The following is a 25,581-nucleotide window of genomic DNA, read 5'->3' on the forward strand; positions in this document are numbered from 1 at the left end:
CCAGAGAAATCTTTAGAAATGAGCCACTTAAGCCCTCCTGCTGGTGTAAGTGTGCTGACCCTAAATACAAAGAGGACTGTTTGACTTATGTTAGATAGATTGCCCAGAGGGGACTGGGCAGTCTCTTGGTCTGGAACCCCAACAGATTTTATTTTTTTGTTTTTTCTGTCCACCCTGGCCATCAGACCTTACTCTTATTCTATGTTAATTAATGTTGACTTATGTTTATCTTTTATTGTGTCTTCTATTTTTCTATTCATTTTGTAAAGCACTTTGAGCTACATTTTTTTGTATGAATATGTGCTATAGAAATAAATGTTGATTGATTGATTGATTGATTGACTCTAGCATGCTGCACCAGCAAGATCAAAACTGTAGAGCTGCACTGACTCTGACCTTGGTGCTAGTCGTACTCATTTTGTACATACAGTTATTGTAAAGGTCTGAACTATGCAGTGTTTGTTTTTAATAACAACATTATGAATGATCCATTTTGAATGTCTAAAAGTGTGACATAATTGAGACTTTGGTTCACAATTATTGATAAATAACTTCTAGCAGGGACTGTGAAGTTGTATACATAAAAATATATGAGAAATCATTGTTACATTTGGTGTGAACATAAAAACGATCTTTACCAAAACGTTCATGGGGAAGGAGGACGAGTGTATAAAAGATGCACAACATCCTGCAACAAATGTAAATGACTGCTATGAGAAAGCCTTGGCTTTTTGTTCATTCTTCAATGTTAAATGAAACTTCCTTCAACTTTCTGAAATGCTGTAAAGTGAATGTAGGCTAAGATACCAGATTAGGGAAGCTGTGTACTTTAGTTGAAGACCATGGGGGGGCATTTATAATAAAAATACTCTTTTCTTTCCATTTTTTTTTTTTACAAAAATGAGCAATTCAAGTAAATTGAAAATATTTGTTTTCTTGATTAACTACTTCATTTCTTTCAGAATCGTGCACATCTTGAACATTTACTTAATTCGGTTTCTGAAGTTTACAAAAGACTATTTAGTAGCATGCCACTTCAGAAAAAGCATCCAAAATATTGGCAGATGGAAAACGAGCTATAAAGAAATAAAATATTTACAGTGGCCAAAAACATTTATGAATCTACCGTTTTTGCTCGTGTACCACACGCCATCGTGTAAGACGCGCACCCTAATTTTTACAAAGAAAATCGCGAAAATCGTTTTGCCCGTAATGGCGTCGCTGTGATTGTATAGGAAGCGTTTAGAGAGAGAGAGAGCGAGCGAGAGAGAGAGAGAGAGAGAGAGAGAGCGCAAGCAAGCGAGCGAGCCCAAGCAGAAGAAACATTGCAGAATTACATTAACTCGTGTAAGACGCGCACCCTTAATTTTTACAACGAAAATCGTTTTGCCCCGTGTACGACGTGCGTTGTGATTGTATAGGAAGCGTTTAGAGAGAGAGAGAGAGCGTGAGCAAGCGAGAGAGAGACAGAGCGCGAGCGAAGCGAGCCCAAGCAGAAGAAGCAAACATTACAGAATTACATTTCCTCGTGTAAGACATGCACCCTAATTGTTACAAAGAAAATCACGAAAATCGTTTTGCCCCGTGTACGACGTGCGATGTGATTGTATAGGAGGCGTTTAGAGAGAGAGAGAGAGCGTGAGCAAGCGAGAGAGAGAGAGGAGCGCAAGCGAGCGAGCGAGCGAGCCCAAGCAGAAGAAACATTACAGAATTACATTAACTCGTGTAAGATGCGCACCCTTCATTTTTACAAAGAAAATCACGAAAATCGTTTTGCCCCGCGTATGACGCTCGTTGTGATTGTATAGGAAGCGTTTAGAGAGAGAGAGCGTGAGCAAGCGAGAGAGAGAGAGAGCGCGAGCGAGCGAGCCCAAGCAGAAGAAGCAAACATTACAGAATTACATTTCCTCGTGTAAGACACGCACCCTAATTGTTACAAAGAAAATCACGAAAATCGTTTTGCCCCGTGTACGACGTGCAATGTGATTGTATAAGAGGCGTTTAGAGAGAGGGCGAGCAAGCGAGCGAGAGAGAGTCCGAACTTGCCCAAGCAGAAGAAGTCAACATTACAGAATTACATTTCCTCGTGTATGTAATTTTCGGTAAAAAATGTGTGCGTGGAACATGCGTAAATACAGTATCTGGTTTAGTTGCCTACTTGATATGACTTCATAAAATGGAGCATGAACCGTGATTATTGGGTTCAAGATTAAGTAATCGATGGAAAAATGTCTCCAGCTGTCCAGCTAGCTCATTGACATTTTACTTTTGCAGCTTTTGTGGATAACACTTTTGGATGTAAGCACTTTGAGCTATATGGTATTTATGAAAGGTTTCTATAAATATAAGTGTTGGTGATGCATTTTCAGTTTTAATGGACCAAAGCTTTTTCTCAGTGTATTTTCGATTTCTTTCAGTCTTGGTTTTTACTTTCAAATTGAACATCTGGTTGTTCTCTAGTATATTCCACATTGCCATTCTCATTCTTTTAACTGTGAGTTTTGTGACAGTTTTTAGTCTCCTCTCCTCATCCACTTTGTGTGTTACACTGTTGACTTAAGATTTACTTTGCTGCACTGTCTGGATGAACAGACTCGGCACATACAGTCGTGGCCAAAAGTTTTAAGAATGACCCAAGTGTTTGGTTTTCACAGGTTTGCGTCTTCAGTGTTTTTAGATCTTTTTCTCAGATGTTTCTCTGGTGTACTGAAGTAGAATTACAAGCATTTCAGAAGTTTCAAAGGCTTTTATTGACAATGACATGAAGTTTATGCACAGAGTCCATATTTGCAGTGTTGCCCTTCTTTCTTTTTCAAGACCTCTGCAGTTCACCCTGGCAGGTTGTCTGTCAATCAACTTCTGGGCCCAATCCTGACTAATGGCAGCCCATTCTTGCAGAATCAGTGCTTGGGGTTTGTCAGAATTTGTGGGTTTTTGTTTATCCACCCACCTCTTGACCACAAGTTCTCAATGAGATTAAGGTCTGGGGGGTTTCCTGGCTATGGACCCCAAATTTCGATGTTTTGTTACCTGAGCCACTTAGTTCTCACTTTATGGCCAATCGTGCTGGAAAAGGCATTCTGGGTCACCAAACTGTTCTTGGATGGTTGGGAGAAGTTGCTCTCGGAGGATGTTTTGGTCCCATTCTTTATTCATGGCTGTCTTCTTAGGGCAGAATTGTGAGTGAGCCCACTGCCATGGCCGAGAAGCAACCCCACGTGGCATAAATGGTCTCAGGATGCTTTACTGTTGCCCTGACACAGGACTGATGGTAGCGCTGCTCACCTTTTTTTCTCCAGACAATCTTTTTTTTTTCCAGATGCCCCAAACAATCGGAAAGGGGAATCATTAGCGTGGAAGTGACCTGCGCTGATCCTAGTTGCTCACACTATCTGGAATCTTCACATTCTCCTCATTTCTATGTTTTCTCCAGGTCTTCTAGTTTATTCTCTTATCTTATAGATGTCCATGCTAGGTTGGATGTTGTCCTGATATAAATTTTAGTGAGTAAGTCTTTAATGACCTGTACGGTTTGGTGTTGGCACCTGCCTTGTGCCTACAGCAGCTTGGATATGCTCCAGCTTCTTGCCATCCTTTTACAACAAACCCACATGAAGTGAATTTTCTGTCTGAATTTTAGTGCCTTTTCTATGTTCTTCCAAGTGAATTGTTTCATTAATTTTTTTTTATACTGTTAATTGCACTTCTGAACATGGAGTGCTATTAATTATTGATAAAATGCTAATAAACAGTTACAGTAATTCTTTTGAATCTTAGAAATTGCTGTTGACCTTTACTAAAACCCACACTTTTTTGTGCTAACACTTATTTTTCTTTCTCTGCCGCTCTAGTCAAATACTGTAGAAGTCACATTTTCTTGTCTGTTACAGAGACAACATGGATCTGGACATGTTTAGCATGATTGCCGCAGCCAGTGGGATGTTAGCTGTTCCAATCTTGGCATTCATTGCCTGCTTCTTTCTATGGCCGTCTGCACTCATCAATTTCTATCACTGGTAATGTCTGTTGTGTTCCTGTTGCTAGTTTTATATTATCAAACACTACGCTGCCTTAGACATATCATGAGGTAATGGTCATCAGCTACAGTAGATCTACCTTGTGAGACTTGCTATCATGCTATCATTAGGGCTTTATATGCAAAAGTACTTCAACTTCCAGGGGCATCTGTGGGTTCAAATAAAATGAATAAGATCTGAACAAAATTTAAGAATTTAGAGACAAACACATAATGGTAAAGGTATAGTATTTGTGAATTAATTGTGAAGTAATTGTGAATTTCCCCTTGGGATTAATAAAGTATCTATCTATCTATCTATCTATCTATCTATCTATCTATCTATCTATCTATCTATCTTATCCTGCGTACTACACTAATATCTATCTATCTATCTATCTATCTATCTATCTATCTATCTATCTATCTATCTATCTATCTATCTAGGGGTCTTGTTGGATTTTTTTTCCCCTGTTCAATAACAGCATATCATCATAATAATACAGGTGCCGGTCATAAAATTAGAATATCATGACAAAGTTGATTTATTTCAGTAATTCCATTCAAAAAGTGAAACTTGTATATTAGATTCATTCATTACACACAGATTGATGCATTTCAAATGTTTATTTCTTTTAATTTTGATGATTATAACTGACAACTAATGAAAGTCACAAATTCAGTATCTCGGAAAATTAGAATATCAATTAAGGCAAAAAAAGGATTTTTAGAAACTGAAAGGTATGAACATGAAAAGTATGAGCATGTACAGCACTCAATATTTATTTGGGGCTCCTTTGGCCTGGATTACTGCAGCAATGCGGCGTGGCATGGAGTCGATCAGTCTGTGGCACTGCTCAGGTGTTATGAGAGCCCATGTTGCTCTGATAGTGGCCTTCAGCTCTTCTGAATTGTTGGGTCTGGCGTATTGCATCTTCCTCTTCACAATACCCCATAGATTGTCTATGGGGTTAAGGTCAGGCGAGTTTGCTGGCCAATCAAGAACAGGGATACCATGGTCCTTAAACCAGGTACTGGTAGCTTTGGCACTGTGTGCAGGTGCCAGGTCCTGTTGGAAAATGAAATCTGCATCTCCATAAAGTTCGTCAGCAGCAGGAAGCATGAAGTGCTCTAAAACTTCCTGGTAGACGGCTGCGTTGACCTTGGACCTCAGAAAACACAATGGACCAAAACCAGCAGATGACATGGCACCCCAAACCATCACTGACTGTGGAAACTTTACACTGGACCTCAAGCAACGTGGATCCTGTGCCTCTCCTCTCTTCCTCCAGACTCTGGGATCTTGATTTCCAAAGGAAATGCAAAATTTACTTTCATCAGAGAACATAACTTTGGACCACTCAGCAGCAGTCCAGGCGAGACGCTTCTGACGCTGTCTCTTGTTCAACACTAACTTGACACAAGAAATGCGACAGCTGAAGCCCATGTCTTGCATACGTCTGTGCCTGGTGGTTCTTGAAGCACTGACTCCAACTGCAGTCCACTCTTTGTGAATCTCCCCCCCAGTTTTGTTTCACAATCCTCTCCAGGGTACAAGCAGTCATCCCTATTGCTTGTACACTTTTTTCTACCACATCTTGTCCTTCCCTTCGCCTCTCTATTAATGTGCTTGGACACAGAGCTCTGTGAACAGCCAGCCTCTTTAGCGATGACCTTTTGTGTCTTGTCCTCCTTGTGCAAGGTGTCAATGGTCATCTTTTGGACAACGGTCAAGTCAGCAGTCTTCCCCGTGATTGTGTAGCCTACAGAACTCGACGGAGAGACCATTGAAAGGCTTTTGAGTTAATTAGCTGATTAGAGTGCGGCACCAGGTGTCTTCAGTATTGAACCTTTTCACAATACTCTAATTTTCTGAGATACAGAATTTGGGACTTTCATTAGTTGTCAGTTATAATCATCAAAGTTAAAAGAAATAAACATTTGAAATACATCAGTCTGTGTGTAATGAATGAATCGAATATACAAGTTTCCCTTTTTGAATGAAATTACTGAAATAAATCAACTTTGTCATGATATTCTAATTTTATGACCAGCACCTGTATGTGGAAAGGCGCAGTTCGCACATTTCAAACATCCACGGTGGAATTACAGTTCCTCTCCCCAGTTGCTTCTAACTGGTGAAGTGCGGAGCAGTGCTACTTACTGTAAGAGGAACCCCAGCATCCAATCTGAGGGGGACTTGGGTGAAGACTTGGCAAAGAACAGTTCTGTTTGCATTAAACTATTTAGTTTCTGCTTTGAAACTCTGTTTTATAATTAGTCTTTTTCCTGGTCATCCAGGCGTACTTTGTAAAATACTTAAAAGATACAACATTTGTTTTTTATTTTTATTCTGTTTTGTGTGCAGCCTAACAAATCCAATTGAAATGTTTGCAATGTATCAGACGTGATCACAGTACTTTTTCCATTTTGAACATCTGTTTTACAGTTTTACAGCTGATGCATGCTTTAACATGCCACTTAAAAAATAGAAAAATGTTTTGAAAAATGTCAAAAGTGTCTATTGCCAAAAACAAAAACATGCTGAAACTTTAACTGTACTTCTGGCCAACACCTTACCCAGAAATGAAACCTTTCATTATTTAGTCCAGTATTTCAAGTATTTGATATATAGAACTAAAGAGCCTAACATCTCTGTGTTGTGTTGTGTTGTGTCGTAGTGAAGGTACAAATAAATTAATTATCTACTTGGTCTGGAGCAGACTGTCATTGCTTTCCCGATGTCAAAACCTGTCACACATTCCACAATAAAAGGAAACAAAGAAAATTCAGCATTTGATAACTTCAGGAGTTTTTTTGTTTTTTTGGTAGCTCTTCAATGAGAAAAGCACAAGTGGTTGACATGAATGTCCAACAAAGGTGTAGCTGCGTTCACTCAAAATGACCTGCAGCTTTTGGGATTCTAGCAATAGCGTGACAAATTGAAACGATTCTATAGACTAAATTGCCCAGAGGGGACTGGGCGGTCTCTTGGTCTGGAACCCCTACAGATTTTATTTTTTTCTCCAGCTTTTGGAGTTTTTTGTTTTTTCTGTCCACCCTGGCCATCGGACCTTACTCTTATTCTATGTTAATTAATGTTGACTTATGTTTATCTTTTATTGTGTCTTCTATTACTCTATTCATTTTGTAAAGCACTTTGAGCTACATTTTTTTTTGTATGAATATGTGCTATATAAATAAATGTTGATTGATTGATTGATAAATATCTTCGTTTTTAAAAGCTTTAGGAAAAGTTCAAAGCAAAACAGTTCACACAAAAATAGAGAAAAAATGGATATTGCAAAGTAAAGAAAAGTTTTTCTCATAGCTTAAATCTTGTTTCGTTTCTTTAAGTTTGCTTATAGAGTTGAACCATTTCTAAACAGTCAGAAAACTGTACGCCTATCCCATTCACAAACTGCAAACGGGTCTATCAGGCCATGCTGGCCATGCGACGAATTCCAAACACACGTTGACTCCTTTAACATACTGTATTACTGACATAGCAAGGAAGGTCTATCTCATTTTAACTTACAGGGGGTGAAAGGCTACACCATAATCTATAACTGTGGAAGAAAATTGTATTCTATTCTACTTTAGGAAATGCTAGTATGAATTTAACTAAAAGCTTTATCAATCTGAGATTGGCTCTTACAGCAGGTTTAGTGTTACTGTATATACTCGCGTATAAATCAGGGTCTTGAAACCCGAAAAATTCGATCATAATATCAGACCCCAACTTATACACCCATTCAAAAATAAGGTACTTAATTTTTTTTTTTACATCGTCTTGCTTCCTCCGATCTCACACCAGTTTTTCAGACACATCAAATTTTGTTGCAGCAGCGCAGTTACCAGTTTCTTTCACCACTTCAAACTTCAACGACTTTTAATTTAAAACCAGCTTCATATTTTCTTCAGATCGAACGCTCCATCGTAGATAAGAGATGCTCTTACGATAAAGGTGTATAAAGGTGTGTGATACAAAAAACAGTGCAAACGTCACTTCTGAATAGTTCAGGTGTTACCGTGTGGTCACGTAGGCACAATACATAGAATTAAAAAGGCCGTGTGCCGTTGCAGCAGTGCAGTTACCAATTTCTTTCGACACTTCAACGACTTTTAATTTAAAACCAACTTCATATTTTCTTCAGATCGAACGCTCCTTCGTAGACAAGGGATGCTCTTACAATAAAGGTGTCTGAAGGTGTGAGATACAAAAAACACAACACAGTGCAAACGTTGCTTCGGAATAGTTCAGGTATTACCGTGTGGTCACGTAGGCACAATACATAGAAGTAAAAAGGCCATGTGCTCTCTGGTTCCTCTCTCAGGTGAGCAGTAACATATCATAATCTCTTGGAGCAATAGCGTGAGTTTTCTGCATACAACTTATACAACCGACATTATAAAATACCAGAAATTATACGGTAAAATCAAGCTCCAACTTATCCATGGGAGAACTTAAATGCGAGTATATACAGTTTTTACAATTGGGGCCCTTCTAATGATAATGTACACTTTAATGTTTGATTGTTAGGGATTTGATGCTTTTCCATTGTCACTTTGCCAAAGTAAATTACTGTTTTGAAACACTTTAAATGGTGTCAGTTTGTACATGGAAAATCTATATATATAATTCACTAAGTCCATAGCAAGCCAGACGCACGCAAGACATGGCAAGCAAGACGCATGCAAGACAGACCCACGCCCGCCAACTCAGAGCCCCGCCCACCAAAAATTCACTAAGCGGCCGACCATGGCATGCAAGACAGGCCATGGGATATGCACGACAGAGCCCCGCCCGCCAACAATTCGAGCGAAAGCATTTGCCAAGAATGTTTTCATTAATCAAGAATATATAATTCACTAAGCAGCCGACCAGGGCACGCAAGAAGCGGCACACAAGACAGGCCATGTGATACGCATGACAGACTCCCGCCCACCAACAATTCACTAAGCAGCCGACCATGGCACGCAAGACAGGCCATGGGATATGCACGACAGAGCCCCGCCCACCAACAATTCGAGCGAAAGCATTTGCCAAGAATGTTTTCATTAATCAACAAAGAAAGTTGGAGGTTCGAAGACGATCAGATACCGTCGTGGTTCCGACCATAGATGCTGCCGACTGGGAAACGAAAGTCTGTGGGTTCCGGGGGGAGTATGATTGCATAGCTGAAACTTAAAGGAATTGACGGAAGGGCACCACCAGGAGTGAAGCCTGCGGCTTAATTTGACTCAACACGGGAAACCTCACCCGACCCGGACACGGAGAGGATTGACCGATTGATAGCTTTATCTCGATTCTGTGGGTGCTGGTGCATGGCTGTTCTTAGTTGATGGAGCGATTTGTCTGGTTAATTCCGATAACGAGCGAGACTCCCTCCTGCTAAATAGTTACGCGACCCCCGAGCGGTCGGCGTCCAACGTCTTAGAGGGACGCCATCCAGCCCCGTCCCTCTCTCTGGGAGGTGGGGGTGCGGCGGCGGTCCTCCAGTTTTCAGTCGCGGGCAATTGTATGTTGTTCTCTCCAAAGTTCCATCCTTTCATTCTCTTACAGTCGTATCCTCAAACCCACCCCATTTGGACAACTGTGTCTTTCAGGAAGTGTTCACTCATCAGTACATACAGTAATTATGTGGCGTATGCTAGTAAATAAATAAAAGCTGAAAGATAGCATAGAGGTGCTGAAGGGGTGACACTGATCTCCAGTCCTCCCTTGATAGGTGGCAGAATGCATTACCTTATACTGAAGAGACCTCATACTCTTTTGGTAGGGATGGCAGTACTTCACTGTATTTTTAAACTCACATTTAGATTGAAAAGCTACAAATCAAATATACTTTATTTGGTCATTATCCCTCACACAATTGCACTGGCTATGCACTGTTTTTCAACACTTATCCAGATATTCTACTCAAGAAAATCATTGAATGTCCCTGCAGTAGAATTTAAGTAGTTCATTCAGGAAACAGCATTTTATGTGCCATACGGTTACATTCATTTTGGATTCAGAATTAAAGCTTCACTGTCTACAAACACTCAATTCACTTTATTGTCTGAGGAAAATTTGAAGTACTGTACATGGCGAGAAAAAAGCAGCATGCATTCTAGTTCACTTAAACTAATGACAAACACACCAAGCTTTTTACTTTAAACCAGACATGCATGAATATCCATCCATCCATCCATTTTCTAACCCGCTGAGTCCGAATACAGGGTCACGGGGGTCTGCTGGAGCCAATCCCAGCCAACACAGGGCACAAGGCAGGAACCAATCCTGGGCAGGGTGCCAACCCACCGCAGGACACACACAAACACACCCACACACCAAGCACACACTATGGCCAATTTAGAATCGCCAATCAAATTAGAACACGTCACAAAAGCAAGTTTATAGTATCACAGAAAAAAATTAGCACTGCTTTGAAAAATATAGGATTTTCAAAATTTGTGCTGAAAATTTAAAACTTAAAATGAATTTCTGATGTAAAGAGTAAATGAGATGTTTTGCTCGGTGTATTAAGTGGTTATCAAAAGATACTGTACGTTTTATGACATCAAATTAAATTTAAAACTCTAAATCATATAGATTGGTCAATGTTATTGAAAAACTGTAGATAACTGAAGTTGTCCTTGGTATGTTTGGACTGCCGCAATCCAGTTAGAGCAGTAGTTTGAATTAGCCTTTGGTTGAAAGTGAAGCAAAGAAGAATATTTTAAGATACTGCCTTATTTAAGAATGTAACTATTTTTTTATGCCTTTGTACAGGTACTGGCGAAGAGCTCTTGGTATGCAGGTAAAGCATGCAGAACATGGAAAGTACCGCTTCTCTTATTCTTTCCGGGGCAAACAGGGAAACCAGCCATCAATCCTATTTCTACATGGCTTCTCAGGTGACAAAGACATGTGGTTGTCTGTTGTCAAGGTTAGTGTCAGTGTTACATTCTGGGCTCTTTGAATGCTTGTTACAAGTGAGTTTCTACATATTTTCTTCTAGTTAAGATTAATTACTATGCAGTATTCATAGCACTTTTTTATGTTTTACAAATTTTTCAAATTTATTAGCCAAACCAAGGAACTGCTTATTGATTTTTGCCTCACGAAAGTGCTCTGTCCAGTCACTATTAAGAGAGTGGAGGTGGTGGTGATGCACTGCTACAAGTACAGTAACTAGAGGTCCACATCAATGATAAGCTTGACTGGTCTCATAACACAGTGGAACTACAGAAGAAAGGGTAGAGCAGACTATTATTTTTTTTTTAGTAGACTACGTTCCTTTAATGAGGGTAGTGACATCCTTTACATGTTCTACAAGTCTTCTGATGGCAAGTGTGACTTTCTATATAGTAGTGTGCATGGCTTGGTCCATCAATTTCAGGATAGACCCACTGAATCAAAAAAGGCAGAATCAGGTATGGGACGCATTCTCGACCCACTGGAGGTAGTAGAGGAGAGAAAGAAGGCAAAACTGATGGCCATTATGAACAATGCTGAACACTTTTTCTATGAGACACTTATCGTTGAATACATTCAGCAAAGTGAATTATTTAGCAGAGGTGTGTCAAGAAACTCTACTAGGGCTCCTTCATATGAACTTTGGCAATATGCCTTTTTGAATGCCTCGTTGTGACTGCTCTTTTTATCTTTAACCAAGGTTCTTGTTTATTAATATACCATTTATTTATTTATTGAGCTTTTGTAAAAGGTTAAATTTCACCCTTGGGGACAAATATCTATCTATCTATCTATCTATCTATCTATCTATCTATCTATCTATCTATCTATCTATCTATCTATCTATCTATTATTGCAGTTGGCTGAGGGGTGGGGGTGACCCGGCGGGATGCCCCGAAGGACTGGAAGAGGGCTTACGCCTTCCCCAGACCACGTGGGGGCGACCGCCCTGGTTCCTTTGGGGGCCACAGGTACAAAGCTTTGAAGCTCAACCCTGTAGGGGCCCGTGGTCACCGCCAGGGGGCGCCCCAATGCCTTGGGAGCCCTGGACCTCAGCACTTCCGCCACACCCGGAAGTGCTGGGGGGGAAGAGGAGCAGGGACACCCGGAGTGCTTCCGAGGATACAGCCGGCACCTCCGCCACACAGGGGCGTGTTGGTGGAAGATTGCCGGGAAGCACCTGGAGCACATCCAGGTGATTATAAAAGAGGCCGCCTCCCTTTATAGGATGACTAGAATCGGGTGGAAGAGGATGAACTCTCTGGAGGAGGCAAGGAGGCGGCCTGAAGAAAGAGAAGGCATTGCGTTGTGGCCTGGACTTTTGGGGACTTGGGGTTGTGTGGCACTTATGTAAATATTAGGAATGGTAATAAAACGTGTGTTGGGTGACATGAATGTGTCCGCCTGTCTGTGTCCGGGCCAGCCTCCACACTATCTAATCTTGCCTACTACGCTAAAATATCTATCTATCTATCTATCTATCTATCTATCTATCTATCTATCTATCTATCTATCTATCTATCTATCTATCTATCTATCTAATAGAAACACCACCTGTCTATACTCAAATCCTGCCGACTACGCCAAGTGCTTTGTTTCAGAGAGACACCACAATCCATCCTAGGTTTCTATCTATCTATCTATCTATCTATCTATCTATCTATCTATCTATCTATCTATCTATCTATCTATCTATCTATCTATCTATCTATCTAGGTCAGGAATAGAAACTAATTTTCAAATAGCAGTAGGTTTAATGTTAGTGTTCATCTTTTTGCATTTCTGCTATTATACATATGTAAACTTCACTAATGTGTAAGAAAAATCATCTTTGTGCTGCTTTCTTTTGCCAGGGATTGTGAAGAGAGCTCCATACATACAGTATTTTTTCTTAACCCCCGACTAGTCTCCCAGTCCCCAAACCCACAACATAATGCTGCCACCACCATACCTCGCCCTTGAAATGGAATTGCATAGGTGATGAAAAGTGCCTGGTTTCCTGCAGACATGATGCTTAGAACTGAGGCCAAGCAGTTTAATCTTGGTTTCATCAGACCAGAGAATCCAAGAGTCCAAACTTCAAGTAGGCTTTCGTGTGTCGTCTGGCCACTCTGCCATAATATCCAGTTTAGTAGATCGTTAAAGTGGTGTTTGTCCTTTTAGAAGTTTTTCCCCATCTTCACACAGGTTCTCAGCCGCTCAGCCAGAAACTTCTCCATGAAGAATAGAATAGAATGGGTTTGACTCTCAGCCATATTTCAAGTTTCATAGCAAAAGGTCTGACTCCTTATGTTAATGTGACACTTGAGGTTTTTTTCTTTTTTAATTTAATAAGTCCTGTTTTCACTTTGTCATTCTGGGGCATTGAGTGTTGCTCGATATGTGGGAGAAAAAAGTGAATTTGAACAATTTTAGTAACAAGCTGCAACATAACCGAATTTGAAAATGAGAAGGGGCCTGAATAGTTTTTAAAGGCAGTGCATTTACAGGTAACCTATCAGTGGAGAAAACTTTGTGTTAAATGCTGAGCCTTTATCAGGAAGGATGAGCCTTATTAATTTATTTTTGCAATTGTCTTGATTGTTGAGAAAAACATAAAAGAATTATTGATCTATACAGTTTCTTCTCAACTAAATTTCAGCTTCAGTGATGAATTGCAAAAGTATTTGTTTTTTTTTTTATCATAAAAGAATGTCATGTCTGCCTTCCTCCACATGCTGCTTTTGTGACTGTTGCCAGGAAAAGTAAGCTTAATGACAATGCGTGGACGGATGAGTGGAATAAGAGACACACTGTGTACAAAACACATTGTAACACATTACAAAATAAAAAAAAAACGGTGAAATGGTTTGTTTGCAGACTTAAACGTCAAGTTCTGAATGCTGCCTCGCTTGTACATTTGAAGAACAGCAGGATTGTCCTGACTTCTGAAATACAAATACAACTCAATTTCGGTACAATACTGTCTGTACTGTAAATTTAGTACTGCCTGTCTTTCCACACCATAGGCATAGTGTTTTTTCTTTGCCAATTGTTAATTAAAAAGAAAATAAATAGGTAGGTTTACAATTAGTTTAATAGGAATGCATCATCGAAAGTTTGGGCACCATAGTTATTGAGATAACAGAGTTTATGCCTGCCTCCTCTTCTGAAGAGCATTTTATTCAATACTGAATAAATGTTAACAACAAACAGGAAAACTACCTTTAATTTAATACGCAGTGCCTTTCTGTAGTGCTTGTGTTGTACACCGTTTTACAGGTAAAGAGCTGTAGCACAAATACTCAGGTATATTTCTAATGAGGTGACTTGCTCACAATTATACAGTGAGTCAGCAGCAGTGATTAAATCAGCAAACTGTGTTAGTTTAAAGTCCAAGATCTTAGCCACAGATAAGTCTTAAAGAAGGAGTCATTCATCCAAGATGATTTTAAAACGCACATTTCTGCACAGAAAATAAGCTCTTTTTTTTATTCAGAGGAAAACCAACACCTGATCAGCTTTCCTTAACTTTGTCATACTAACTACTACATAAATTATACTGTCTAGTTTTAAAAATGACAAAAGAAGCCGGTACCTTCAAAAGAGTGCCGTTATATTACTTTGGAAATGTATCTGTACATTAATATAGCGGCTTTATAGTGTCCCACTTGCACAGCTTTACATGCATGTGGACAGCCGACTCAAGCAAAGAGACTTACTGGCTTGGCATAAAACAGTTGAGCTACACCTGTGCCAGTCGCCAAAGCAGGTGCCCGCTTACCGTGTTACTTCCATTTGCCTGTGGGAATATGACAATCACCTACACTAGGCGCTCTTAAGCCATATACTTTGACCCAATCAAACAATATCAAATTAGTTTTACAATAAAGCAAAATTGATAAGAATATAAGAAGTTTGGCAAATGATAAGAGACCAGTTCAGTCCGTCAAGCTTGTTTGTTTAGCTAATAGATAGAATTTGGCAGGTATTTACTAATGGTGTGCCCAGTTAACTGATTGTGCTGAGCTGTTGCTAACCTTTTGAATATTTCACAATCTCTTGTGCGATTACATTATGTTAAGTCTTAGTTGGTAGAGGCGTCGGTATCTGAGGTGATTTTAAGAAGATGTTATACTATACTTCTTACTGATCTGAAATCATTCAAGTGTTAAAAATAGTGACATATTTTAACTCAGTCTTGTTCAAGTTTTCTGCTTGAAAGTTGAAACTCCAACCCCCTCTGATGAATGATCGTTTTTGATTTAGTTTCTTCCCAAGCACTTGCACTTGGTCTGTGTTGACATGCCTGGCCATGGGGGCACTTCTCGCTCTGCTGGTGAAGATTACACTATAGAAGGCCAGGTGAAGAGAATACATCAGGTATGTACAAGTCTGAAACTAGCACTTTGTGCAGAGCCGCAACTAATATATGTGAATATTCTGTAGTGAAAGAAGTGTGTAACATTTGTACAGGACATTCCATCCTTTAAATCACAGGTGTCAAACTCCAGACCTGGGGGGCCGCAGTGGCTGCAGGTTTTCATTCTAACCCTTTTCCTAATCAGTGTCCAGTTTTCACTGCTAATTAACTTCTTTTCCCCTCTATTTTAATAGCCCTGAGTCCTAAGTATTAAATGAAAGCCAAACAGAAATGAGACGTGAAACGAGCCAACAGATGACCAGCTAAATTGGGGCTTCAAACTCCAACCAGTTCCTTAATGAGAAGCTGATTCTTGCTGGTAATTAAACCCGTTATTCAATTCCATGGCTTGTTGCTGCTCTCTTTGTCCCACAGCAGACATTTTCAAAACTGTTTCATATTCAGTTTTTTTCTAAGAACTCCTAAAATGTTTTGGTAACCTGAGGGATCAACCTTACTTCGTCTTTATTTTCAGATTTTGTTTGATGGGTACAGGTGAGCTGGTCACGTCCTGCTTGTTTTATGTCTCATTGCTGTCCGGCTGCTAATTAAGGAAAAAAACAACTAAGGGGCCTAATTAAACCTGAGGCTAAAGAAGTTAATTAGCATCAAAAACTGGTCACTAATTAAGAAGATGGTTAGAATGAAAACCTGCAGCCACTGCGGCCCTCCAGGACTGGAGTTTGACACCCCTGCTTTAAATGGTTTTGTGTTTTGCATTGGCCTTATCTGTACCAAATAATGCATTTTTAATATTTGAAAAATCATAAGAGCATGTTTTAATGTTTGACTTTGGTGTGCTTTTATTATTCTTTCTGTGATTATTTGTTTGAAGGGTAGGACTTAACTACCATCCATATAGCATGATACTGTTTCACATACTAGCCTTTGAACATTATTGTGCAGAAGGAACTGGAGATTATTCACTTTAGGATTCTAAATGCAGGTTAAATTCTGTTTTTCATTTTAACGAAATCTTCATTGTAACAATGGTTTTTTTTTTGGTCCTGGCTAATTTTTCTATAACAACAACAACAACAACATTTATTTCTATAGCACATTTTCATACAAACAGTAGCTCAAAGTGCTTTACATATTAAAGAATAGAAAAATGAAAGACACAATTATAAAACAAAATAAATCAACATTAATTAACATCGAATAAGAGTAAGGTTCAATGGCCAGGGGGGACAGAAAAAACAAAAAAACTCCAGACGGCTGGAGAAAAAATAAATCAGAATCCATATTATCTGCAAAATTCATTATCCATCCATCCATTATCCAACCCGCTACAGGGTCACGGGGGTCTGCTGGAGCCAATCCCAGTCAACACAGGGCACAAGGCAGGAAACAAACCCCGGGCAGGGCGCCAGCCCACCACAGGGCGCACACACGCCAAGCACACACACTAGTGACAATTCAGGACCACCAATGCACCTAACCTGCATGTCTCTTGGACTGTGGGAGGAAACCGGAACAAAAGGCATGTACGTCTTCTGTACTTTGCCCAAAAATCGAGATTCAGAAGGTCAGCTGGACAGCCAGTTAGATTGCAACTTTATGTCATTTGGTGGAGCTCAGGAAGGGTTGCTGCAGACTGAAGGCATTGTGGGCATTTCTAGGGGCAAGATAACTGTCAGTCAGATTTGACTAAAGCTGTACTTGCAGAGTTCCAGACGTTTACCGCAGCTGGACTCTGTCGCTCATTTCCGGGTTTCTCAAGTTGTGGTTTGACTTCACTGAGCACATTGATCAGGTTTTGTCTTATCCTTCAGCAAAAGTGGTGACTGCTGAGCTTTCCTCATGTTCATGCTAGTCAACCAGTTTTTCATAAATCCGCCGAGAGTTTTCGTACAAACACCTGCACACCATAGCATCTTCTTTTTCTTTGTTTTCTTTTCATTTTGTGGCATTTGAATGCATCTTTGAATTTTGTGCTCACAAATTTATTTGCGAACGTGACCTTCATTTCAATTTTTATCATAATCTCTTTATGTAAAACTTTTCCAGGTTCAATAGAAAAGGGTATGAATCACAAAAGGACAGGTATTATTTAGAGAGAGCCATTCTGTCCATAAGGCAACATCACCTGAGGGGTGCAGTTTATCTACGTTAAGGGGGCACGTGTTACGCACATCGATGGGTAGTGTTCATGTACGCCAGGCAGCGCGTGCTCTGGACACCAAAAAGGACTCCAGACCTCAAAGTCTAATAATACTGAATGTGCGCTGTGGATACCGAGGGGTGCTGCTTTAATTTAAAAAAAAAAAAAATACTTTGGAAGTTCTCACTGCAATTGATGCTAGCAAGAAGAAAATGGCTGCAGTGAGCTTTGTTAAACGTTCATGCAGAAAGGCCGCACTTTGTTCCAATTCCATTATACTGAAATCCCCATTATAACAAATTATTTTTTCGGTCCTGAACACTTTGTCCGAATGGAATTTGACCTCTGTAACAAATAGCGAGAGCTGTTAACCAAGCACATGGTCACATCTCCATCCCGATCTGGATAGTTCTGTTCTGTTCATGTATTTTGATGTGTAAGCAGTACACTTACATTCCTACTTGTATGTTGCTTTCAATAAAGGAAATCCAAGGAGGCAAGGCCAGTTTCAGACATGTCCGAAATAGGCCTCTGCGGTTTGTGACAATATTTCCTTTTTACAGAGCCAAATGAAGCCATTTGCTGTAAACATATACGTTATTTTTGCTCAGCATTAATAGTACTAAGAACATGTTACAAAACAAGCTCACGATATAGTTTTTGAAATGGAAATAAAGACCAAATGGCATATGAGAAACACGTGGCAAATCACCAAAGAGGAAATAGCTAGACACATTTCTCTACTCCAGTATGTTAAATTCATCCAGCCAGTTTGGTGCACTGGGTTTAAAATAATTCAGAAGGCCTCTTACTCTAACAAGTGAGATAAGGGTGTCGCACTACAGGATGTTTAATTCTGATATTACTCTTGAGATCCACAATTTTAGTGCATTTATTGCACATGTGATTTTGTCAACATGAAATAAAAGATTAGGTTGAATAAAAAATAAATCTTGCTTTTAGAGTTCTAGTCAGAGAGGAAGGGATTGGGTGGTGTCCTTTTCTCATAAAGATTATGTTTACAGATTATCTTTAAAATTCACATATCTGTGTTACAGAGTAAAGTATTGTGCAGTACTGGTTAGTGTTTTTGGTAAAGAGTGAGAATGACCGTTTTCTTTCCGGTCACAGTGGATGTTCTGCGGCCTGAGATACGGAGATGGGCAGTGTCCTCCAACCCCTGCGGAAATGTCACAAACACTGATAGCACATACATCAGAACGTTGCAGAGATCCAAAGAATTTCTGTACCCAAAAATAGATATTGCAATGCTGTGGCAGATATCCATCCATCCATTTTGTAACCCGCTGAATCCGAATACAGGGTCACGGGGGTCTGCTGGAGCCAATCCCAGCCAACACAGGGCACAAGGCAGGAACCAATCCTGGGCAGGGTGCCAACCCACCACAGGACACACACAAACACACCCACACACCAAGCACACACTAGGGACAATTTAGAATCGCCAATCCACCTAACCGGCATGTCTTTGGATTGTGGGAGGAAACCCACACAGACACGGGGAGAACATGCAAATCCACACAGGGAGGACCCAGGAGGCAAACCCGGGTCTCCTAACTGCGAGGCAGCAGTCGCTACCACTGCGCCACCGTGCCGTCCCTGTGGCAGATATTCTATATTAAAAATAGTTGTGGGTTATACTAAATTTGTTTAAGAAGGAAATAATTCATGGCTGCTAAAACCCTTGGCTTGGTTTGCTGGCTCTATAGTCTAGTCGCCCACATTAAAATAGGTTAGTGCTGGAGACCCACAAAATGGAATTTATTCATTTAATTTTTTTAACATCATATTGAATTTCTTACAATCAAATAAAATTCCATACAAGCCTGTCAAATTTTACAAAACTACGTTTGAAACTAGGCCAACAGAGTAAAACTTTAATAGTAGGGGGACAAAAAAAATAAATACATGGAACAGAATAGAAAAAGGAAAGAGAATCCGCTTCCTCAATTTTTACGCTTATTCTAAAATGTTATTGATTAGATCCTGCCAGGTTTTAAAAAAGTTTCGCACAGATCCGCTAAGTGAGAATTTGACTTTTTCCAATTTCAAATAATATATAACATCAGTTCCCCACTGACTTAGAATAGGAGAGTTAGGATTCTTCCAGTTGAGCAAGATACGTCTACGTGCCAATAATGCAGTAAAGGCCATTACAGTTTGTGTGTCCTTCTCCCCTTTAAGCCCCTCTGGGAGCCCACCAAACACAACTGTTAGTGGATTAGGATGGATTGTGACTCCAAGGCTGTCTGAAAGGCATTTAAAGATTTTTGTCCAGAATGATATTAATTTTGTGCACGTGGACTAAAATGTGTGGCTTAGTGAGGCTGGAGCTCGATTGCAACGTTCGCAGGTTGGATCTCGCCCTGGAAACATTTTGGACAATTTTAAACGAGAGAGATGTGCTCAATAAAAGATTTAAAGTTGAATGATTGTATGCTTTGTGCATATGAAGCTCAAGGGAATTCTGTGCATTGCTACCTTCTACTCCTTTTCTGAAATGTTGAGTGAGAGATCTTTTTCCCACTGTACTCTGGGATCTTTAAAAGGAAGGGGCTTTAAAATGTTTTTGTATATTACAGAAATGCTGGAATTTATTGTTTTTTTTTCCTTCCAGGTGACAACACTAAACAGCATATGTCTACACAGACTTTATAGACCGTTCCCCCAGGACAGGGGTCCTCAATCCCAGTTCTGGAGAGCCGCAGTGGCTGCAGGTTTTTGTTCTGACCTGGTTGCTTAATTAGAAAGCAATTCTTGCCAATAAAGCACTAACAAGCTATGAAATTAAATGAACTCTGCTATGTCAGGTCATTCTCATATCCTAGATTTTCTTTCCCTTTCTATCATGCAAATGATTTGAAGGCTAAAATGGACGAGTACTTCTCAGTCCTTCACTTTTTTCTCTTCATTTTTCTTCCAAGTATTTAATTAAACCCAATAGTGCAGATAAATACACACAGGTGTAAATGTAAATAAGCTAAATGGAGAAATGCTGCTCTCTCTTGTCATATGCATGTTATTGATAATAAGGAGCAATTAAAATAGCTGTTTAAGACAAAATGAAGCAATAAGGGCTCAAAATCACTAAAGTGAAGCAGAAGTGTTACTTTAGCAATAAGAGCTTTTTATTAAGCAACTGGGTTGGAGCAAAAACCTGCAGCCACTGCGGCTCTCCAGGACCGTGATTGAGGACCCCTGCCCCAGGACAACCCAACTAAGTGCATTATAGTACAGTAAAACCTTGGTTTGCAAGTAACTTGGTCTGCAAGACGAGCAAAAATTTGTAATAAATTTTAACTTGATAAACGACGAGGTCTTGCAATATGAGTAGTATGTATACGCTTTGTCTGCTGAGCGTCACGTGATCACCACTGAATCGATGGTTCTTCTCTCTCGCTGTGGGATTGTGCGTAATCGTCTCCCATGCTCAGTCTCAGTTGGCGTGCGAGCGACGAATCTGTTTAACGACAATGCAATGTCACATTTCTGTAAAATCCTCAACAGGTGGCAACTGTCATTGGATAGGTCCCCTTGTTAAAGTTGTAAAAAAAAAAGAAAAAGATTCCAGTGAGCCAACAAATAGCTGGGATTCCGTTAGTTAGAGTGAAAGTCGTCCTGCACAATAACCCTCCTCTTCCTCCTCCTCCTCCTCTTCTCTTTCTTGTCTCCCTCACATCAGCCACGATGCTTTTTAAAAGTAAAGTGCAGGTTAATTTGTTTTATGTATTTTTACTTTATATTTTGTATTAATCATTTTTATATGAATATTTTTTGGGTTGTGGAACAAATCATTGGAGTTTCCATTATTTCCTATGGGAAAATTCAATTTGATATACGAGTGCTTTGGATTACAAGAACGTTTCTGGAACGAATTACACTCGCAAACCAAGCCTCCAGTGTATTTTAATTAGTTAAGGCCTCATGTTGAATGTTTGTGTTCTACCTCATTTCTTCTTATCCTTTCCTATCCTTTTATAATTATATTTATTCATTATTAATGAATTATAATTATTTATATTTATTTGTCATTGTTTACACACGTCTTAAACAACTGTTATCATACACTGATAATTTCTGTATTATCTATATCTATTATTTATCCATCCATCCATCCATTATCCAACCTGCTATATCCTAACTACAGGGTCACATGGGTCTGCTGGAGCCAATCCCAGCCAACACAGGGCACAAGGCAGGAAACAAACCCCGGGCAGGGTGCCAGCCTACCGCAGGGCACACACACACACACACCAGGGACAATTTAGGATCGCCAATGCACCTAACCTGCACGTCTTTGGACTGTGGGAGGAAACCGAAGTACCCGGAGGAAACCCACACTCTATTATTTATTTATTTATTTATTATATTACATATTTATTGACTATATTTATGTATCTAGATTGCAAATACCATACATTTCAGCAACTTACTACACGTCAATATTCTTTGTCTTGTCTTTCTTGCACAATGTCTTGTCTTTTTTGTGTTTCAATTTTAAATTTTAATTTTAATTCTATTTCTAACTTATTTTTCATTTATTACTTGCACTTCATGCTGTTACACTGTGGGCCCCGAGCTTCACAATTTCGTCTATCTATATGCTTGTATACGGTTTAGATGACAATAATGTTCGCTTTGACTTTGACTTATATTTTGACACCACAGGGACTGCACCTAATTTCGTTGTATTTGTATTCTGATCCTGATATTAAAATAAAAAAATCATAATACGCAAGGGGGAAAAGGAAAAATAGTAGAAGGCATTTTTCAACAAACAGCAGACGTATTCATCTTTTCAGCAGCTGGGATAAGCAGATTTTAAAAGGCATAGTATATTAGTTTGTTAGGCTTTGCTTGTCTTCGGAGAAATCATTTCTTTGAAATTGCTTAGAGCAGCCAGTCACCTTTCTGTGTTTTTTTTTTGCATGCAGTATGAGTAGACAGTTGGCTCACCACCGTCATGAGTATTTTATTGTTTTCCAAAACTCTGTTGTGAGTCTTTAAGTCCGGGAAGGAACCTTCTTTTCCCCTCCTTTGTCTGTCTTTCAATCTAAGTTAATAATTGTTGGCAACTAATGTATCAGTTACTTGAGTGGGTATGGATTGGTGGGTCCCCATCACATTCAAGAGCTACTAGAGAACAGTCCTCCATGATTGTTTTCTCCTCAAACATATCCGTCACTAGACAATCATAGCCCAATGCACCATATACAGGTTAATTAAACAACAGACATGAAAAACATGGAAGAGAACTGAAAGAAGGGATTGAGCGACTGAGACAGGACTCGAGCTTAAATGAAATGGTGGGTACACATCTAGTGTTAAACACTCTGCCTGCTTCATTTACAGTTTGTTGAGTGCATCCGGCTGAACAGGAAACCCTTCCACCTTGTCGGCACCTCAATGGGTGGAAGTGTAGCTGGAGTGTATGCGGCACTGTACCCCTCGGATCTTTGCAGCGTGACACTCATTTGTCCTGCAGGTAAGTTTGATGTTCTGAGAAAGCATTTTGATGAGACGGACTTTTTACTCTTTAGGGTGCTAGGAGATGTGTTATGTACTGTATCTCTTTTTATTCTTCTGCCTTTCCAACTTTTTTCAGCTTCATTAGTTGCCTACAACAGAATATAATTGTTTAGAGTAGGGGTGTCAAACTCCAGGCCTGGAGGGCCGCAGTGGCTGCAGGTTTCCATTCTAATCTTTTTCCTAATTGGTGACAAGTTTTCACTGCTAATTAACTTCTTTTCCTTTCATTTTAATAGACTTGTTTAAAAAGACTCAGTCCTCTGAAATGATTCCTTTCTTTATTAAATGACAGCCAAACAGAAATGAGATGTGAAACGAGCCAACAGTTGACCAGCTAAACTGGGATTTCAAACTCCAACCAATTTCACTCCAACCGATCTGTTAATGAGAAGCCGATTCTTGCTCTTCATTAAACCCGTTATTTACTTGTTGCTGCTCTCATTCTGCCACAGCAGACATTTCTAAAACCTCTGATTTTTCTGTTTTTTCTAAGAACACCATCAAAATGTTTTGGTGACCTGTGAGATCAACCTTACCGAGAACGTCACCCTTCTTTATTTTCAGATATTGTGTTTGCTGGTCAGCTGGCGGTTTGTTTTGTGTCTCATTATTGTTTGGCTGCTAAATAAGAAAAAAAGAAACAACTAAGGAACCTGAGTCAAATTAATTAAAACTAAGGCAAAAGAAGTTAATCAGCAGCAAAAACTGGTGAATAATGAAGAAGAGGGTTAGAATGAAAACCTGCAGCCACTGCGGCCCTCCAGGACCGGAGTTTCGACACCCATGGACTAGAGGCTTTGCTAATTTGTGTAACGACTGTTTACTGCTGTTATGACTCTTTTAATCACCGTAATACTCATTTACCTGGGTTACATTTGAGATTGTACACTGAAACAACAATTACATTTCAGAACAGGGAAGTTAGGTTTCATTTAGTTGGTGTTTTTTTGCTTTTGTCCTCCCAGCAGCACTGAGTGCACTCAAGGGTGAGTGTGCTGATTGGATAGATTGAAAATGCGAATGGTAGCCCAGGAAGATCTTTTTACGGCTGCAGCAGTTAAAAATATTCTACCTGAAACATTTGAACAGAATTGCATGATACAATTCAACTCTTCATGCCAGAAAAAAAAAAGAGTTATTTTTAAATTGTAAACTGCTACAAGAAAATGTGTCAACTTCTAACTGGATGTGCAGTGAGGATAAAATTACTGTTGTTGAAATCCTTAATCACTTACTGAACTAAACAGAATCAACAGATTCATTCAAAAGAGACTTCAAGGGATTTGTAAAGTTAATGTAAGTGTTTGCTTTATTTGAATAGAATGAAGGTTTAGCACAGGTACTAGAGGTTAGGAGCAGACGCTGATACAGCGCATTGCCGCACCCACCACATGACAAACCAACTCAGGACCCCAGATTAGGGCCTGTGTGCAGCTATGTGGTGGGTGACACCTCAGCACCACACTAGTTCAGATGAAATGGAACCAAGGTGAGGTTTTTATGGTGGAAGAAGTGCCAATTCTGCCACCAACCCCCAGGATTTTCCCTGCAGGTGAGGGCGTACTAGCAGGGCTGGATGCAGATTAATGTCATACCCAGGACGGAGCAATTGTAGGTTAAGGGCCTTGGCTCAAGGGCCCAACAAAGTAGAGTCACTTTGGGCGTTTATGGGATTCAAACTGCAGCTTTCCAATTGCCACTGCAAATCCCTACTCTCAGAGCCACCACTCCGACCATAGCTACTAGATGATGAAAAATTCTGGTTTATCCCCAGTAAGCTGACTTATTAATGGAATGTCCTTAATAATATGCTTCTGATGTGACAATACATCGATCTCAGTTTGTTAGATAGACAGTTACATATAAAGCATAAACTCTTTGATAGATTACATTAAGATTACATTAAGGGGTAAAGAGTGTTTTTAAGTTTTCTGACTGTAATTAATAGTGTATATGATAACATTTAGAAACTTAAAGAAATATAACTAAGACTAGACATTAAGCCCGTTACAATAATGGGTGTTAGAACAGTAGTGCATGAACATTTGTATGAACAGTCCATATTAAATGGCAAGGGACCTTGTATGTGGCTGTAATATGCGTCACTGTATTGTGTGCCTTTAATTTTCTCTCTCAGTAATACTGGTTTGTATTTCCGTGAAATGCCTGTAATTTTCTCTGACAGTAATACAGTGGAACCTCGGCTCACGACCATAATTCGTTCCAAAACTCTGGTCGTAAACTGATTTGGTCGTGACCCGAAGTAATTTCCCCCACGGGATTGTATGTAAATACAATTAATCCGTTCCAGACCGTACAAACTGTATGTAAATATATATTTTTTAAGTTATTAAGCACAAATATAGTTAATTATACCATAGAATGCACAGCGTAATAGTAAACTAAATGTAAAAACATTAAATAACACTGAGACAACCTTGAACAGAGAAAAATAACACTGCAAGAGTTTGCGCTTTAGCGCTACGAACCGCTAAAAGCACTTTTTTTTAATGAGTTTTAAGCACAGGGAAAAAAATGAACATTTG

At 39.6% G+C, this 25,581-nt stretch overlaps 1 protein-coding gene across 3 annotated transcripts in view; it reads left to right on the forward strand.

Moving 5' to 3' along the window:
• Window positions 1-25,581, forward strand: part of abhd6a (abhydrolase domain containing 6, acylglycerol lipase a) — a 56,110-nt gene that overhangs the window by 11,066 nt on the left and 19,463 nt on the right. For all 3 annotated transcript variants that reach the window (XM_039771579.1, XM_039771581.1, XM_039771580.1), the window contains exons 3-6: window positions 3,891-4,016; window positions 10,794-10,950; window positions 15,228-15,341; window positions 22,859-22,991. In XM_039771579.1, coding sequence (XP_039627513.1) covers window positions 3,898-4,016; window positions 10,794-10,950; window positions 15,228-15,341; window positions 22,859-22,991 — 523 coding nt within the window. In that variant the 5' untranslated portion in view covers window positions 3,891-3,897. The remainder of the gene's footprint in view (window positions 1-3,890; window positions 4,017-10,793; window positions 10,951-15,227; window positions 15,342-22,858; window positions 22,992-25,581) is intronic.

The sequence above is a fragment of the Polypterus senegalus genome, chromosome 12 (genome assembly GCF_016835505.1).
Source record: "Polypterus senegalus isolate Bchr_013 chromosome 12, ASM1683550v1, whole genome shotgun sequence".
NCBI classification, from domain to species: domain Eukaryota; kingdom Metazoa; phylum Chordata; class Cladistia; order Polypteriformes; family Polypteridae; genus Polypterus; species Polypterus senegalus.